Genomic DNA, 18266 nt, shown 5'->3' with positions numbered 1-18266 from the left:
CTTTGCATTGGGGATATGTGACCAAACATTTATGATGGATAGGTCTATATGTACATGATTGTAAACTTGAACTTCAGCAGTTTGCATTTGTAGACAAGTCAGCTATAGATATTCTTGCTTACAGCTAAGAAGTGCAACTAGTAAGAAACAGCAAGCTGTAATCAGCAAGGAAAAGGGGGCTGTTTATTATTTAAAAGAGTAACACCTTGGATATCACATACTTTGTAATGTTATGAGTGATTGATAAACACTTAAATTTAAAGAAGTGTTTTTTGTTTGTTTGTTTGTTTGTTTGTTCTTTTTTACAATCCGGACATGCCATTTGAAATAAATTTGAATAGAATCAGTACAACACAAATTCTATTTTAGAAATCATTTCCAAGCTGCTTGAACTTTATAGTTTTATTGTCAGAACACCATGTGAATTCCTCTGTGTGTGGAGTAGAAATCTGAATACAGTGACCATCATTCCAGCCAACACACTTTCTCCCACTGAAATTCATAGTACTGTACTCATACATTTATGTATTATGTGTAAATCTTATTTCATTTGACCTCAATTTTGAAACAGCATAAGCACTGTACACAACAGCTTGCTGGACGGTCATGAACAATGAAGGTAACAAATTATCAATGTGCCATAAACTGCCATGAAATACATCATGTGTCGTGAGGCAAAGTAGGTTTACATTACTCGAAGACACGACCTATAAAAGGTTAAATGGCACCCCCATGACAAGTGCATCAAGCGGCTCTATAAGTCGTGAATTGAGCGGATACAAAAATGGCCCAGAATGTGTAGTGCAAACTTGAATGACAAGAGACTGACTTTGATAAAAGCGATTTTGTGCATGCGCAGAACAGGGTGGGGTTTTTTTTTCCCCTCTGAATGTCCGCATTGCAAAAATCTAAATTTTGTAGGCCCTGCTGTTACTTAAATGCTGAGTAAGTTCAAGTATTAGATTAATTCATATACAGTGTATTTTGTAGGCCTTCCTAGATCTACACTGTAGAACTTGTCGACCTATATTGTGTGACTGTAGATATAGTGTATATACTCTATATTCTACTGGGAGATCTAGGATGCAGAACTCTACATTCTGTCATTTGTTGTATGTAAATAGTATTGAATGCTGTACTTTAATCCCCGTACCTTATCCATACTAAATCATACACTTGCTCCTAACTCAGAGTCGAACCTAGCCCTACCAGACGCCGTGCATGACACTTGTGTACGACACTCGTGTACAGCGACAGGGCTGTGTATGGTACAAAGTCGAACCCTATCTATTCTCAATCTCCTCGTAGAACAGTGGTTCTTTTTAGACTAACCTTACATCAGAGTACTAAGTCTATTATTATCTAGACCTCTAGTAACTGTGACCAGCCCTAACGCAAAGCGTTCCGGCTGCAGACAACAGGATTTTGGGTCTCGTATGGGCTAGTTTCGTGCCTAAATTCCAACTTGAATGCTAAAAATTGCTTCAATTTGAATACATACAGATGTAGTCCAATTATTGACAACAGAATACAGTATGTTGAACATTTGGTTCCTCCAATACGATAGACTAGTCCATTTCTGTCCAAACTGATGACATTTAATTTAAATGATTCGGTCAAGAGGAATCTGAGTGTGAGAACAACAAGTGCTCCAAAAGACGGATTTGAAACCTGTGTACGAGTGCCAGCCAGAAGCAATGTAGCCTTTTGACCAGGCACTCTCACTGCGCGACATCATCATGTGGCGCCCAATCCCTCTCAGTAGAAATATCGACTGGCCGCGTTTCACTTGAACCTTTTCGCCTTGTCCAAAGGCTAAACACATGGCGACTTTCATGCATTTATCATATCGTCGATACGCAAAGTGCCACACAAAGGCCGATTCGAAAAACAAGGGAAGGAACAGGGGGTATAGACTATGGAGATGAACTCATATCAATTAGTATTAGAGTTGTAGAAAAACGTCTTTTCAAGACCATGAGATGATGAGATCAATGAGCAAGTGCACAACGGGTATGAATTCTATAGACTGTCTGCAGAATGTAGACCCCCTATGTAGGTCCCTATAATTTATAAAAGTTAGTCGACCGACCAAACGCCATGCAAAGCACCCCATGCGCTAGCGACACTTTGACTTGTGTACAGTGACAGCGTCAGGGCTGTGTTATTTAAAAGTGAGCCGCTTGCTGGTAAAATAGAACATTTTTTCTTTATTTATCGTACAGAGACACCACTCTGTTGACTCAGCTCAGGGCACTCCCACAGTAGACTAACGGGGCGTTACATGTATGGTAGGTGTTCAACACACCGACCGGGTCCATATCAACCGACCGCGCTCTATAATGGCATTGTGCGTACAGAAAGAAAATGTACGCATGGGACTACGCGCAACGGTGTTCGATTCTTCACTGGGCTCGCTACCGAGTAAAATGAGGCGAAAACAAATAAGTATTCCCTCTAAATTACCGAAATTTAGCAAAATCGAATAAGATTTATCGTGTAACTACATATAACGAGGCCTACCTTTGCTGACTCGTTAGATGTAGAGTATCCTTCCGTAATAAATTTGACGATTTTGACCGCAAAATTGTCATTATGCCGCTCTCTCAAACTCCGCCACTTGTACGATCGCGCACACATGTTACACATGTACATGACATATAATTATTTTGTCGCCCGCTACGACCGTACGAGTTGAAGCAGAAACGAGAAATGAATGTGAAAAAACAAACCGACTCATCTAATTTATTTCAATTACGATGAAAAGTTTCCTAATGAAAATCAATTCAAATTCATCAAACAGTCCTTCAAAAGTAATATCGAAGGATTAAAAATATATTCAAATATTATTGGAGAAAAATGACGGCTATAAAAAAACAGCAGCTTGTCGAAAAAACGCATTTAAGTGCGCTTTATTTGTATTGTCAGGGTGGTCGGTTGAAATGTACAGGGCAACTGAGTGCGGAAAAAATGACACCCCACGCGTTCGAAGCCGCCATCTAGAGCGCGTACCTCAGATCGCATTTTCAGTGCGCGCTTGTGAATCCGGAGTATTTTCTCCACACGTGAGTAAAATTTCAGGCAAATTGTTAGATTTTTCACGTTTCTATTGATAGAAAAACGTTAGGTGGTCAGTGTGATGAACACCCAACCATACATCATGTATAGACCTAGACCGGTCTAGACTGTGACACTGACTGCGTGAAGGAGCGCCCCGGGGTTCAAAAGACCTCTTTAGTTTAAGTACTGTAAAACATGATATATTCGCGGCATGAAATTTTCGCGAATTGGAGCCGACAGCCTTTTTCGTGGCATGAAATTTTCGCGAATTGGAGCCGACAGCCTTTTTCGTGGCATGAAATTTTCGCGAATAGCTACTGCTGGCATTCAATGCATGTAGATCTAGTGTAGACAAAAGCTTTCGCGTGCATTTTAATATCGCGAATTTCAGCGATCGCGAAATTCGCGAAATTAAAATGCACACGAAAATTCCTCGTTCTACAGTAACACTAGAGGTCTAGAGCCTATAAATTGAGGGTCGTAAAGTGCACATCACTAGATTGGTAGATAGGGCTCATCAAGCAGACATCTCGTATAATTCGTAAATTATACATTAGTGTCATTACCTCAACGTACACTCAGAATCAGACGACTGTAAAAATACAACAGCAAGTTTACATCAACGGCAGAACGCACAGTTCAGCAGATCTTAAATTTACTAAAACTAAGGCTAAGCTGTAGAAATTCTAAGTTATTTTTCTACTAACGTACAGCTCACAACTTGAGTAGATGTCTAGCTACCTGTCTACAGTAGTACAGACACAGTCACAGACTCACACTCTGCTAGGGTCTAGTCACAGTCACAGTGACAGTGTCTGGTTTACAGTGTTTGTCATCATCATGCTGACATCTGTGAAAAAATAGTCGGCCAAATAATAGTCAACGTGAATGACTGGATCATAATCATTATTCCAAAAAAAAAAAATGCTCGTACAGAAACACGGCTTTTTCATCACATACATACCCATATAAGCAAACTATCACATAACTCATCATCTGCCATTCTAGGCATTGGGAAAGATAGGGCAGCAGACTGAAGAGTAAATTGACGACGATCCGGTAGGCGTAACAACACCAGCTTCGAAATCTACGGTACAATTCGTTTAGTTGACTCCGACAAGTGATTCCTGTAGAATTGTACACGTTATTTATGTACCGGTATGATACATCGAGCGGCCGGTAAACCGGGATATTCCGCAAGCTTTGCAGACCCCAGCCCAGTCGGAAAGGTTAGGTAGAAACGAGTATGAGCAGCATACACTTGATTACAACGGCGGCGGTATACATGCATACGGTACGCTATACGGCCTTAGTGGCATCAAGAGCCGCAGTTAGTTGTAGTGTGTTTACGTGTACAGACTGTTGTGCGTGTGTTTGTGTGTATGATTTATGTGTCCTACACTACATGTACGCTTCAATAATACTACTAATACGTACGGCAGCAATAAACTGTACAAGGGAGACTACATACATACAGTACATCTGCCGTCTTGATAATGGAAAAGTAATTTCAGTCTATTTCATATATAGATCTATTCCATGTTTCTATCAATTTCATCAAAAAATATTTAAGTTTCACTCATTCCAAATTTTTAATATGGTTAGAACATGGGTACTTCAAACTTTAAACAGCAAGAGTAGGAAATTGCAATCCTTCTTGTCAAATTGGCTTCCAAACTTTACCGATACAGCCAAAAGATGGCGACATTCAAACCAAGGCGTCTCTGAACCATTGCGAACTAAAAGATATCTTTTAGTTCGGTGGCCGAGGCCCGTCTTCAAATAAACCCTTGGATAGAAAAACAATTTTACATGTCAAACTTGCGATTGTGATTTTATTGCTAATATCCATCTTGATATAAAGATCAAACTCAAATTGCGATTAGTTTGAATGGACTGTAATTCTTTTTTTTTGTGTTCTGCAAAACTGGTGTAAAATGTTGCACCTAACTTGGGTATTTTTGTAGTCCCAGTGACCTTGAAATCTACTTTCCTGGGAAGTGTTTCATGAAGAATCTATTGAAAAGTCAATCTTAAAAGTTAAAGTCGACTTAAAATCATGGTATGTTGTGTGCGTCTAAAATGAACGTTTTAAAGGGTTTTACATGACATACAAAATATAATGAGTGACAAGGAAAATTTTCTGTAAATCTTAATAACAATTTGAAGTGGATTCTAGAGTCTAATAAAACTGAATAGGGAAACCAATAGCATACTATTTGATTTTAAGTTGATCTTCAGGGGTGTATCCAGGATTTTTTCTGGGGGGGTCGTAACCAAAATTTTTGGACCTTTACCTTTGCGAGGGAGCGGAGCGACCGAGCGGGGGGAGGGTGTGGGAGGGGGGTGTCCCCCCTTCCACGGTAGGGAGTTTTTGAATTCTATATCTTAAAATGGGGCAATTTGGTGCATACAAAAGTGACTTTTTCGGCATGGCAGTGCAGCTTAGAAATAAGGTAAATTATGGCATACTAAAACTAAGTTACGAAATTTACGAGGTTTTTGACAATTTGCTGGAACACCACCTGGTCACTTTTTTTTTTCCTGTTGTAGGCCTATATAGAGTAAAAAGCCCTAAAAAAAAATGTCTTTTACAAAAAGTGGACCTCTTGAAAATTTGGGGGGGTCGTACGACCCTCCCGACCCCCCCTTGCATACACCCATGATCTTCACTTTAAGATCGACATAGATTCTTCATAAAACACCCCCTGGAAAAGAGTGATAGGATTTCCTCTCTCTAATGATACTCCATTTTTAATTATGATGTCAAAAATGTCTGATTAAGTGCAAATTCCATGGCAACCCAAAATTTGTGATTAATTTCTCATTTCTTGACATTTACTTATAGAATCAGTCGCAACAATTTACTGTTGATGGATTTGCAATCAATTTAGTTCAAAACTTGTAATTGTTATCAGGCGGTTTTGTTTTGTTTGTTTGTGTGTGTGTATTTTTATTTTTATCTTTATTAGGAATCAGTCACAAAGTTGCAATTGATTGGGGAAATTAATTCGAAGCAATCTCTCTCTTTATAAGACAGGGCCCTGATGTATTATGTAAAAATATGTCCGTTCAAATTCAGTGCCCTGAATCTTTACAAGTAGAACCGGAACTGAAAGATTGATGGTCCATTTCCTTTTAGTACTTAGTATATGATAATATTTCTCTCCACTCTTGTACTCCTTCACGTTATAATCGCCAGATTAGTGTACTTTCTGGTTAAAAGAACAAACAAACAAACAAACAAACAAACAAACAAACAAACAAACAAACAACAACAAAGAACCCATCTTTACGTAACTACATATCATAAACGTCCCAAAAGGGAAAAATGAAAAGACAGAATCTTCGGAAAATATTGGTGCCCTGATTTATTTCATTTTTTTATTTTTACAAATCCAACGAACCCCCATTCTGTGGCTCGCCCTGCATTGATAATTCCAAAAACAGAAGTTATTCTTATTAAGAGGACTCTTAACTCTGACATTGCTAGATTGTTAAATCTCAGTCAGACACGTGTTGTTCACACAAAAATGTCATATAGTATCAAACTTTTATGCCTTTTGATTGTTAGTAGCCTGCTTATAAAGCGTGTATCTGGTAAATCTACAGTTGCAAACATCCAATCAATACAATCGCTACAATCAGTCAATCAATCGATCGATCGATCGATCGATCGATCAATCAATCAATCAATCAATCAATCAATCGATCAATATATATATATATCATATTATATTATATCATGATATTGTATTGTATTGTATTATATTATATTATATTACATCATATCATATTATATTATGTTATATCATATTATATTATATCATATTATATTATATCATATCATATTACATTACATACATTTGTAAATGCAGGCAGAAGAGTCAGTGACAATTGCAAATTGAAAGAATTGAAAATTTAAGACAGTCCCCTGTAGCGGGAGTCGCAGTAGAGAACCTACCTTTTAAAAAACAATAAAAACAACACAAACAAAAACAACAGAAATGATTAAACTCAACAGATTGATTAAAACTTGAGAAAAAAGTTGTAGGATAACATATGTTGCTAAAAGATAAGAAATCATCTTAAGGTGTCTCATAATTATGGCTGAAGTCTAAATTACCCATAACTTTAAAGGACAAGTCCACCTTCATATACATAAGGATTGAGAGAATGCTGCCAGCAATATTAGTCGAACACATCAGTGAAAGCTTGAGGAAAATTGGACAATCCGTTAAAAAGTTACGAATATTTTAAGTATCTGCGCAGTCACTGCTGGAAGAGAAGACTACTACAGTGTGTGATGTCACATGCATATAACTATATAAGGAAAATAAGAAGAGAATTTCACAAAACTTTACTTTTTGAATAAAGTGCACAATTCTTCGACTTGCTACTGACGTATGGTAAGGGTAGTATTATTCCCCCTGCCTTCTGAAAGAGAGAAGTTGAGTGTTCTTTTGTTATGCGAGAAAAATGGAAATATGTTGAATTTTCTCTATTCTTTCTTTATATCGTTGTACTCATGTGACATCACAAGCTATAGTAGTCTTTTCATCCAGCCGTGACTGAGAAGAAACTTAAAAAAATTCATAACTTTTTAAAGGATTGTCCGATTTTGCTCAAACTCTCACTGATGTGTTCTACTAATATTGCTGCATTCACTCAACCCACATGTCTATGAAGGTGAACTTGTCCTTTAATGAGGCATTCTCGTAATAGATCCAGATGACCACACGATATACTAGTAATGCAGATATCAATGGCGGATCGGGGGAGGGGGGGGGGGGTGGGGGGCGCAACTGGCACACACCCCCCTTTATTTTTCGTTAAAAACAAAAGAAATAACAAGAAAAAATGAAATGAAACCCGGAAGTGGCACCAGAAATATTAGTTGCGCCCCCCCTCTTTTACAGAATTCCTGGATCCGCCCCTGGATATGGTACTTACTCCCCCTTTTAGATCAGGTATAGAAATACTATGATGTCTTTCATTATTCTCACAGAGCCAATTTTGAATTAGTTGAAAAGAAGTCTTGCAAGAAAATATGAAATCAATGACATTTTCTAAACAAGTGGGAATCACTTAATATGTTGATTTTCCAGCTCATGTGGCTTTTTGTTTCTGTTTATCCTTTTATCTTTTCTTCAAAGATACCTTGCTATATGATTGAACCCAAATCACACACACTCTCAAGCATTATGAATTTGCCATATGACATTAAGTTTGTTGAATAACTCTAAAATTTAAAAAAAAAAATGTTGTGATTTAATCATACACATTCATTGACAGCTTGTGACCTGAATCTGAAGAGTGCATAGTCATGAACATCACTGAGGAGTCCTGAACAGAAATAAACTTTGAGATGATAAACCTATATCAGACAACCAATCCCATAGCATTAACCTGTTCCATATGGGAATATGCTGGTCTGTGTATTAAGTCTGTGGGGGTTTCAGAATTTAGTATGGACGAACGGGTTAAATGTCTCTGTTGTTTTTGTGTGCAAGAAGGAATCAGGCACTTTCTTTCTTTGTTTCATCAGATATCTATGCACACAACCCTTCCACGTATCTATTTGAATCGAGTGCTTACAGTGGACAGAAGAGTTTGTTCAGCAACTTTATAAGAATCACAACCAGTTGTAATACATTTTCACTTAGCAGTGTTCTACAACCTAATTATATTCTTCTAAAAGATGTCCTCAAATTATTTTACAATAGTGAAGAGTTTAAATGAAAAACAGATAAACTACATTTTCATTCTTTTTTAATGTAAAGTCATCATCAGATAGAGAAATATTAAATCTTTTCAATGATACTGCACTCAATTCAAAAGAAATATTTTTGAAAACATATTTAAATCATCACATATATTTTGATCATTTTCTGTTTATCAGCAGCTACAGTCTCAATATCTCAATAAAAAAAAAAATGGACATATTTTCTCTTCCCATGTCTTTTGTAAAAATTTTAGTAAGTCATTCTGTAGAAGAAATGGCAGGTGATTTATAGAAAAAAAAAAACCTGTTAATCATAACAACCTCTTTGTAGAAAATTAAATGTTTTAGAGTTTCTTTAAAAAAGCTGTTGAAGAGTTTCATAACTGTAAAATGTCATAAGTACATGTATTTAGACATTGATGGGCTTGCTATTCATTTCACTACTGCACACACTTAGGATCCAACCGATCTATCACTGAAAGACTGTTAATTGCAATAAATACACAGATGCAGACAGAGGTAGAGGTGGACGGACATATTTATTAAAGCATAAATGGTTTGTGGGAACAAAGTCTTTTTCACATCGTTATGCAGAAATATATATTTCAACATGATTAGAGTTATGTTATTGATAAAGTATTGCTCTTCACAGTAATTATGAACAAATACATGTATATATCATTTGGTCACAATATCACATGCAGACAATGAATGTCCAGCAAGCATACTAAAGTGGCTTAGTAGGCAGTCCAAGTTCCTCTTGTCTTGCAAGTGTCAAAAACATTACTGCAATATGGACGGTTCGCTCATTTTTGTTCTAAGTAAGGGGATACATGTATATTGCTTTTGTTACATGATATCAAAAATGTTGCATCCCTTTCAGAAATTATCACAAGATATAGGACTTAGCGAAGAATTACTTCACTGTATTTGTATGACTAAGCAGCTTGACATGTCATACTTCTTCCAATATGAACACACATTATTATCACTACAATAAAATTTGCATACATATTCCTCCCTGTAAATTGCTATATGTCCAGGAGGATGTGCCCATGCTAGTTGATTTGAAATACCACAAAGGATGCTATGCTTGAACTGTGCAAAAGTAGTTTTATATTTTCCTATACTTTATCTTCCATCCCTGCATCCATTGATATCAGCCACAAATCACATCTGATTCAACGTGAAAGCCTTCATTACTTAAAAAGTAGTACTTTATCCATGGCTCGACACTAACTTTTTTGTTTGGTGGCCCGATGGGGCCACTAAAATCCTAAATTTCAAATTTTTGGTGGCCCGAGAGAAAAATTTGGTGTCCCGAAAAAGAAACAATAAAAAACATAAAAAGTCCTTTTTTTAAAAAGAATCAAATATTTAAGTTTTATGATAGTAAGAATTAGAAGTTGGACATATCTACTCATAAATAAACTTCAACAAACTTGCAACACTCACTCTCGGGCACTCATTCAGTCCTTTTCATCCATCCTTTAAACAAATTTAACTGCTAATTTCCGGCGCAAAAAGTTACGAATTTATTGACATACTTTTCAAAAAATTTTGGTGGCCCGAGGCGGGCCACCAAATTTGCCCTTTTTTGAAATTTGGTGGCCCGACTTTAATTTTTGGTGGCCCCGGGCCACCGGGCCACCGTTAGTGTCGAGCCCTGCTTTATCTCAATATCACACTTTGAAAAAACAAAAACATCAAATTTCACAGCCTGTTCACAAAATATTTGAGTCTCTAGTCTACTCTTTACCAAGTACCATTAGTTGCATAGTCAGTATAGACAAATCCACATCGTATCAGAGTTGCTTGGAAAAACACAGATGTCAAGTGGGAATTTCAGTGCAATTTGTAAAGGAGTTGAATGTGGAGACAGTGAGATAAATCCAGAAAAATCAACAAGTAAACCAGAGTGAGCTTGACTCTATCCAATTCTAAGCGTAGAGTGCACTGGAGGATATCTACATGCATACAAAATACCTGATGAATACAGAAAGCCTCATTGCAAGTGTTCATCTACTTGACACTGCCAGGACAATTTGGTTTATATTGTCAGCAATCACAGAAATCAAAGCATTGAAATTTACTTCTTTTTTAACCAAATTTCAAAGTGCATAAAGTAGAAAATGTTTCATGATGAGAGCTAAAAACATCATTACAATTAATGATGCTAATAACACAGAAGAGATGAAAGTTTAACAGTGAGTCTTAACACCCATGACTGAATATCAATATCTTTTGAGTCTATCAATTGCATGTGGTGAACTTTCATGGACTCTACGCAAAATGAAAAAAAACCCAAACAATTAATACTTCATTTCATGATCAAACAAACAGCACACATAAAAGATGCTATACACTACATGTACTGTAAACATCCTTTGATATTTAAATAAGCTGCATTAATCACAGTCTGGGAGAAAATTTTCTTACATGAGTGAGGTACCACTTAGAATGAAATAGCCATTCTGAAAGCTGGAAACATTTGCTGCCATTTGCTTTTGTGAAACCATCAGCACAGAACATATACCCGCAGGTCATGCATCTTCCGTTCCAGGACGTGAATACTGCTCTTGAATTGGCAAAATGGACATCATCCATGAATCACAAATTGAATGCACACAAGTTTAGTTTATGGAGTGTAAAAATACTATTACCTGGATAATTTCTGCATTTCCTAAAAATATACTGTATCTGTAAGTATGCATGTACAAAGAGATCTTTCTGATTGGATATAAATTTCTGACAAAAAAGAATATCAAAGCATACTCTAAATTCTCTTCTTCTGTACTCCTTAAAGCTTTATAAATGATCAAATACCACATAAAACCTACTATCTCTCTTTTAGTTTGTCGGCATCAAGCTACGGCTATATACATTGTACATTACTGTAAAAGTGGACATTTTTCGCACATTTGGTGCAATTACCAGAAGCCAGCATGAAAATAAAAGTAGCAAATATTTTTGCATGCCATATTCATGTTTTGATTCTGCAGAATCGAAAACATGAGAAATTCATCTCACCCAGCCAAACCTGAAAGATTACTTATGTGAAAATATCCACTTTTACAGTGCATATTACTCACAAGTACTATGATAATTATACCCACAGAGACTACCTTTTTTTTTGTCCAGTGAAAATGCTGGTCATATAAAGACAACAATATCCTACCTACAATACACACACCACTCAAAGCAAAATATGAAGAGTTTGTTTGCAAAAACCGATAAGTCCATATTTGCCAAATGGAGATATTTGCGATTAAAGGTCAAGAAAAATAAAGAGAATAGTAAGAAAATATTTGCTTCTTTTGACCATAACTTCAAAAATATACCTTTATATGTAGTGACCAATATATCATTTAAAAGGTATTATTTTGTACTTTATGACAGAGATCGTACTTCAAAATCTTTAAAAATGGACATCGGTTTTTGCAAACAAACCCTTCATATGTACAACAGAAAGAAAACAATGCATACAAGTATATAGATGAACATAAACACACCCTCAACCCCCCCCCCCCAAAAAAAAAAGAACAAAGAAAAAACAGAAAAAACAGAGCATTTATTTCTGTGAATGCTACAGTTCCTGGGTTGTACAAGACCTTTTTGATGACAGCCAAAAAAGATATGACCATCTTCAAGATATCACTTCACACAAAAGTTATACTTCTTCATACCATCAAAACTGCATATCTCTTCTTATGCATTCACTAGTTCAATAGAGTGCAAATTCAACAAATTTTCTGCACTGCAAAATATTCCATATAACAGCAGTATGTTTGCTACATTTTTTAAAACTTTGTCTTCAATGACTACTGCATCTTTCTCACTGGTCGACGACAGACACAAATTTTTTTTCATAAAATAACAAAAATGTAACGTGGACTGGCTGTTTATTTTTACTTATTTGGTAAATTTCACTTGTATCATGAACAAGATGGATTATATAACTTGATGAAGTGACTGAAGGTCAATGTACTATCAGCCTTAAAATGAGAACTATGAATAATGCAATACCCATGTTTGCTCTTTCTTATCCTTCCATACAGTACATGCTTATTAATATGATGCTAATGATGTAGACCAAAATGTGCTATGATACGCTTTGCCACGATACAAAAAGAGCCCGACCCTATTCTAATATTCAACTTAAAACTATGTACAACAAGAATTTCAGTCATGCAGTGAGTTAAACAAGAGTGAGGTGACTACTAAAGAATTGTAGAAGAGTTGCTGACTTTATCTATGCTTGCGGAGAAGTTCCAAGATGTTTGTTCTACTAAAGTTTAGAGTTGATTCTCTTTCATGCTTGAAAGTGCATTGAAATGCATTACTATAATCACCTACGAAATACCAGTATCATCTGACAGCCACTTGCACCATATCATACTGAAGGTATAGCAGTTGATGAACTACGCTACCAAGCTAGGATCATGACACATACCCTGCAATTTGTACAAAGACTTGTAGTGATTACAGTAGTGCTCAAAAGCAACATGATCATAATGACAAAAAGCGAAATAAATAAATAAGACATGTAACAGTAAACTTATCACATTATCTGTGAGAGTAAATCAGTCATTCTCTTCTAAAATAAAATCTGTTTATATATTAGATAAGATGATTCTGCATATGTGTACATATTTTTGACCAACAATATGCATGTATTAAACAGAAATATAATCTGCATACCTGAATTTAAATCAAATTATGTTGTGTGAATCTATCCTTTAGATTATTTCCACGTTTGCATAATATTACAGAGATATGGTATACACAGTAACTATCCAAGACCTTAAACAAAATTTAATGATTAGGGAAAAGAATGCTCACAATGTACTCTTGCAAATAAAATAATTATTTGGTTGGTTCTTTTGTGGTAAATGTTGACTCTTACGTCTACAATTCCTGATATATATGCATAGTAAATGCTTGGTGAATGGTGAGTGCTAAACTATACAACACCTTTACATTCTACGATGCATGATGAACATCTTGTCAATCAAAACAATTGCTTCCAGAAAAATGTGTATGTTTCTATAATTTGTCACACAAATTATATGAACTAATCATCTCAGCTTGAATCATTGTATGACTTAGACTGTGCTGAACCAATTGCTGTTCTGTCAGAGTGCTTGTTGATGTAGCAACAGCAGGAAAAATAAAATGAGAGCATTCTTCTCTTTTGTTATGTGTATAAATATGTATGACATGCATTCTTGTTCTGCCTACATGCCCATGGATAAGCAGTCAGGTATTAATCAATAAAACAAGTGAAGGTTCAAAGCAATGTGACTACCTTCCCACGCATTTTACCGAAGGAGTGATTTTGATTCATGCCATGTGTGTGTGTGTGTGTGTGTGTGTGTGTGTGTGTGTGTATGTGTGAGTGTGACATATCAAATTCTATGGCTACCAACTGTAACTAAAGCACTCTTGCATCGCCATAATAACAAATTTGTTAAGATTTAAACACAAACTTTCTTCTCTATGGTGTCATGTGAGACCAAAACAAAAAATGCAAAAATAAAAAGAATATAGAGAATAAAAGAATAAGAAGACTTTGGTATTCTCAGCAGCAATGAATAATTCTGTATACCATAGATATTAAAACACAAAGTGTAGTATATATCTTACTTCCCTATCAAGGACAGAAATAAAGTTACTCGTAATACACACCATACACCATTGCAACAGCGAAGAGACTGGTGTTTCTAAATTCATACGATGCCGATGTGTCATTGGAGGCGTCCCACAGACAGCGACTGCTGACCTTTAACCCCTGGTCTTGCAGCTGACCGATGTGAACGAGGACTATAATCTTGTAGCGAGGCAACATGAGATCCTTGACCTGAGCTTTCACATCCTGCCAAAAACAAAGATATGAATACAATTTATTTGTTCAAGTTGTCATCAGTACTCACACTGATTCCTGAGAAATGGAAAGATTACCTACTGCTTAACTGTGACTGTCATAGCAATTATGTTATATCTGTGTGTGCATGTGTGCATTTTATTATACAGTACACAGTCATAGCTTTTATGATGCATACAGAAGAGTTGGAACAGAGATTGATATGGTATATATGAATCTTCAGACCAGGTACTAAGTACTCCATTCATATCTCCTGATACTGACTACGTACTCCAAATTAAATACTATTAAGCATACTTACGTTATAGGCAAGACATACACACATATGAGTCTCAAAGTACCATGTATTTCACAAAGTTGATGCAGATGCTGCAAATCAGACAATCACAAGTTACCAAGTTGTAGTCAAATTTCATACCTGTCTTACCTATAGATGCAGGTCAAAAAGTACCCCTATTGGTATGTAACACTGTTCAAATAACATCTCTGGCATCAGAACCCCACTTACATGTACATGCTTTAAATCCTTCCTTCTGAGTGAGTACTTCTCTGAACATTTTGCTTTTTAATGCATCTCCATCTGCACCAGCTGCCAATATTATGCTTCACCCTTGATGACTACTATCACCACCTTTACCAACCAGGATAATCACTACCAGGGGCAAACAGCACATGGAACATACCCAATCAGGACAATTACCACCTATACAATTACAACCCAATCTACCACATCAGGAAGTTACCGGTACCATGGAAAATATTTTAATCTAAGCAGAGATTACTATCTGCATTCAGCATACCCCCCAAACCAGTATCCATGGTGTATTCTGGAATAAATCTAGCAAGTATACAGTGTACACCATACTTCTGTACACCAATGCTTGCTTGGTGTTGGTAGAATTCATTTCAGAATAAGTCAACTCAAACTGATTCAGAGTGCTATCATTTGTGGGATACATGTCAGTGCTGTTGTTATCTGAATGTGGTGATCCACGGGAGTAGATGTCCTGATAATACCATGAAACATGAGCATTCACTCTTTGTAATCATGTTTGTTTGGCTATTTGTTTGTTTCTTTCTTTCTAAAATTTTTTACGTACATCTGAGATGGTCTTGGTCATCTTCTTGCACAATTCTGGTTCATATTTCTTGTCCAACAAGTAGTTCTCAAGTGTCTCTTGTAGGATGCTCTTCACGGTCATGACAGGGAACTTCTTAACAGGACCAAGCTGGTAAGTGGGCTCGAGTCTGACAGGAGGACCAGGCCTTGTCCCATCGCCAGGCTCATCAATAAAGGACACAGTGCTCACAGACCTGAAAAGACAGCAGAGTTTAATTTATGGTGTACATACAAAATCATTAAATGTACCTTGAAAGTGTTGGCTAATTGATGGGACGTACATGAATATAAAAGATGGAAATTATAGATAACAAATGTAAACATTTTTGCTGTAGGTTTTAGCAGCTACACTGATAGGGTAAGTTGGGCCATCTCTCAACAACTAATATTATTTTCATTTTGTATCACTTACTTGATTCAAGAAAGGCAAGGTTAAATTCTGGTTTCAATGCAGTTACTTAAATTAAGGGGATATTTTTCCATTTATGAAAAGTGACGATAGATGAAAGGGCACTACTTCTGTAGAATGTTTTTTTTTTTTTCACACATGCATCACAAAGGTAAGGATACTATAAAAGACTAAAGATGAAATAAAGATTTCAAATAAAATATTCTCTCCATAAATTTATCGAAAAATTCTAAGCTAAACAAGACTTCATCTCTGTATCATGAGAAATGGTCCTCCACAGCTTATTTTTCCTCCAGGAAATACATGCATAAAATAATATATATTACATCTTATCTTCATGGATATTTCTTCATCTGATATTTCTGTATCTAGCATTACCATCTCAGTTCCACTTACTAAGTGATTATCTTTTGTTTCTTCCAACATCATGATATTCTAAATTACAACATCATCATTACAGCTGGTTACGCTAAATCAACGACTACAAGAAGACTTTGATAGAATAAGGTAGACCTACCCTGCTGGTTTGAATCTTCCTCCAAACTCACTCCCACTCAGCAAGGAGGAAGCGCTGCCATGTCTCTTCAGGAGCTTGGCTGCTTTAGTCCTGGCCACGTCCTGCTTATCTGAAGCCATCTCGGCAGATCTGCGAGCGGCAGACAGTCTGTTTCACCAGCTATTCTCAGGATGGTTACAGCTGCAACGACACCACCAAGTAACAATGCACATCAACATACACTTTTGTACGTTGCATATCCCAGTTTCCCACATAAAAAAAGAGAAAAAGATAGGCCATCACTTTACTTTTAAAAAATTCACTGCAAGACTTAATCTCATTTATTATGTAATAGATGTAGGTTCTATCTATTGTAGAACCTCTAGCTCTACTTGTAAAATATCAAAATGGAAGCACTTATAACTCATATCACCTTTTCTACAACAATATACTACATGCTTTTTCTTTCAGGCATATTATCAGCTAACCGCGTTGCGGGGCGCTGTTACACGTACATGTTGGGGTCGCTGTTGCGGTTAGTTATCAGCCAAAGCCGCAAAGGGACATGTTTGTGACACGAAGGATATTGACATAGTTATGATTTCAATTTCCACGAATGTGTGATCGACCCTCACTTTGTATGGTTGTATGGAGTCGGCCGATGATCGCATTCATTCACATCAGCGCCAGTGCCAATGAGCTAGCCGAGTGCAATGCACAGTAAAAACACTTCTTTAAAATTGTTTAGAAAGTAACTTCTATATTACAGTAGATCCACACTCACTCGCCGCATTGGCCGCACCACTCACCAGTAATAATCAATGACAATGTCGTTATCGGACGTCGTCGGTAACTTTATACGGGCTAGTGTCTACTCACTCAGCTTGTGTATGTGGGGATTCATCTAAAATTCTAATGTATGCCCCCTACGAATGAAACAAATGCTAATTTAATAGATTCTAAATTAGATCTAGTTCTAGTTTTCCGGCCTCCGGTCTGGTATCATTTTCATCAAGTACCAAGTCGAATGACAAAAACAAGAAACAGAAACAAAACAAAACGTACTACGCAGATCTATTACTACTACGATTCATATAATCTTCTCTCTTCTTCTGTTTATTCTGCCTTCTTCAATCCTGAATATTCTTGCAGATATGGTGTTCGTCATGACAGAGCCACTTTAGTATTTACTTACTCTTGGTATTGTAACACATCAGCCAGTAATATGTTTATGATCCTTGATCAGTCTGTCATCTATATCAGGCGTGCCTGTACGATAAAAGCCAGGATTTCAATTATCTTACAGACAAGAAATCCAACAGGTGCATCGCTGGCTAGCCGGCCGTCGTATCGCGATCGCTAGGAAACAGTACACAATAGGGATTACTTCCGTCTTCTCGTGAAATGGGTCACACGCTCCGCCCTCTGCCTACGCGTAGTCTCACTATCCAGGTTCTTTAAGGAGGAGGAACCCAAATAAAATAATCTGGGTTGAGTACACGCAGCAATATTTGAGCACATAGATGGAGTTTGAGGAAAATCGAACACGCATCCTTTCAAAAACTTTTTTTT

The 18266-nt window shown here is 36.6% G+C and overlaps 2 protein-coding genes across 2 annotated transcripts in view; both read right to left on the bottom strand.

Annotated features, from left to right (window-relative positions):
* Positions 1–4374, bottom strand: part of LOC139717461 (protein Hook homolog 3-like) — a 50984-nt gene extending 46610 nt beyond the window's left edge. Inside the window, exon 1 of the mRNA XM_071628968.1 lies at positions 4025–4374. Coding sequence (XP_071485069.1) covers positions 4025–4072 — 48 coding nt within the window. The 5' untranslated portion in view covers positions 4073–4374. The remainder of the gene's footprint in view (positions 1–4024) is intronic.
* Positions 4375–14456: 10082 nt separating this feature from the next.
* Positions 14457–18046, bottom strand: LOC139717429 (dynein light chain Tctex-type 5-B-like). The gene is made up of 4 exons (XM_071628929.1): positions 17890–18046; positions 16716–16895; positions 15770–15983; positions 14457–14660 (listed from the first exon to the last, which is right to left on the bottom strand). The coding sequence occupies exons 2-4, from the start codon at positions 16832–16834 to the stop codon at positions 14457–14459; spliced, it is 537 nt and encodes a 178-aa protein (XP_071485030.1). The 5' UTR covers positions 16835–16895; positions 17890–18046.
* Positions 18047–18266: the final 220 nt, after the last annotated feature.

The sequence above is a fragment of the Diadema antillarum genome, unplaced genomic scaffold, assembly GCF_040938485.1.
Source record: "Diadema antillarum isolate AM-2024a unplaced genomic scaffold, OU_Dant_1.0 scf00000075, whole genome shotgun sequence".
Classification (NCBI taxonomy): Eukaryota; Metazoa; Echinodermata; class Echinoidea; order Diadematoida; family Diadematidae; genus Diadema; species Diadema antillarum.
The sequence above is the reverse complement of the archived record's forward strand: the minus strand, read 5'-3'. Positions and strand labels throughout refer to the sequence as shown.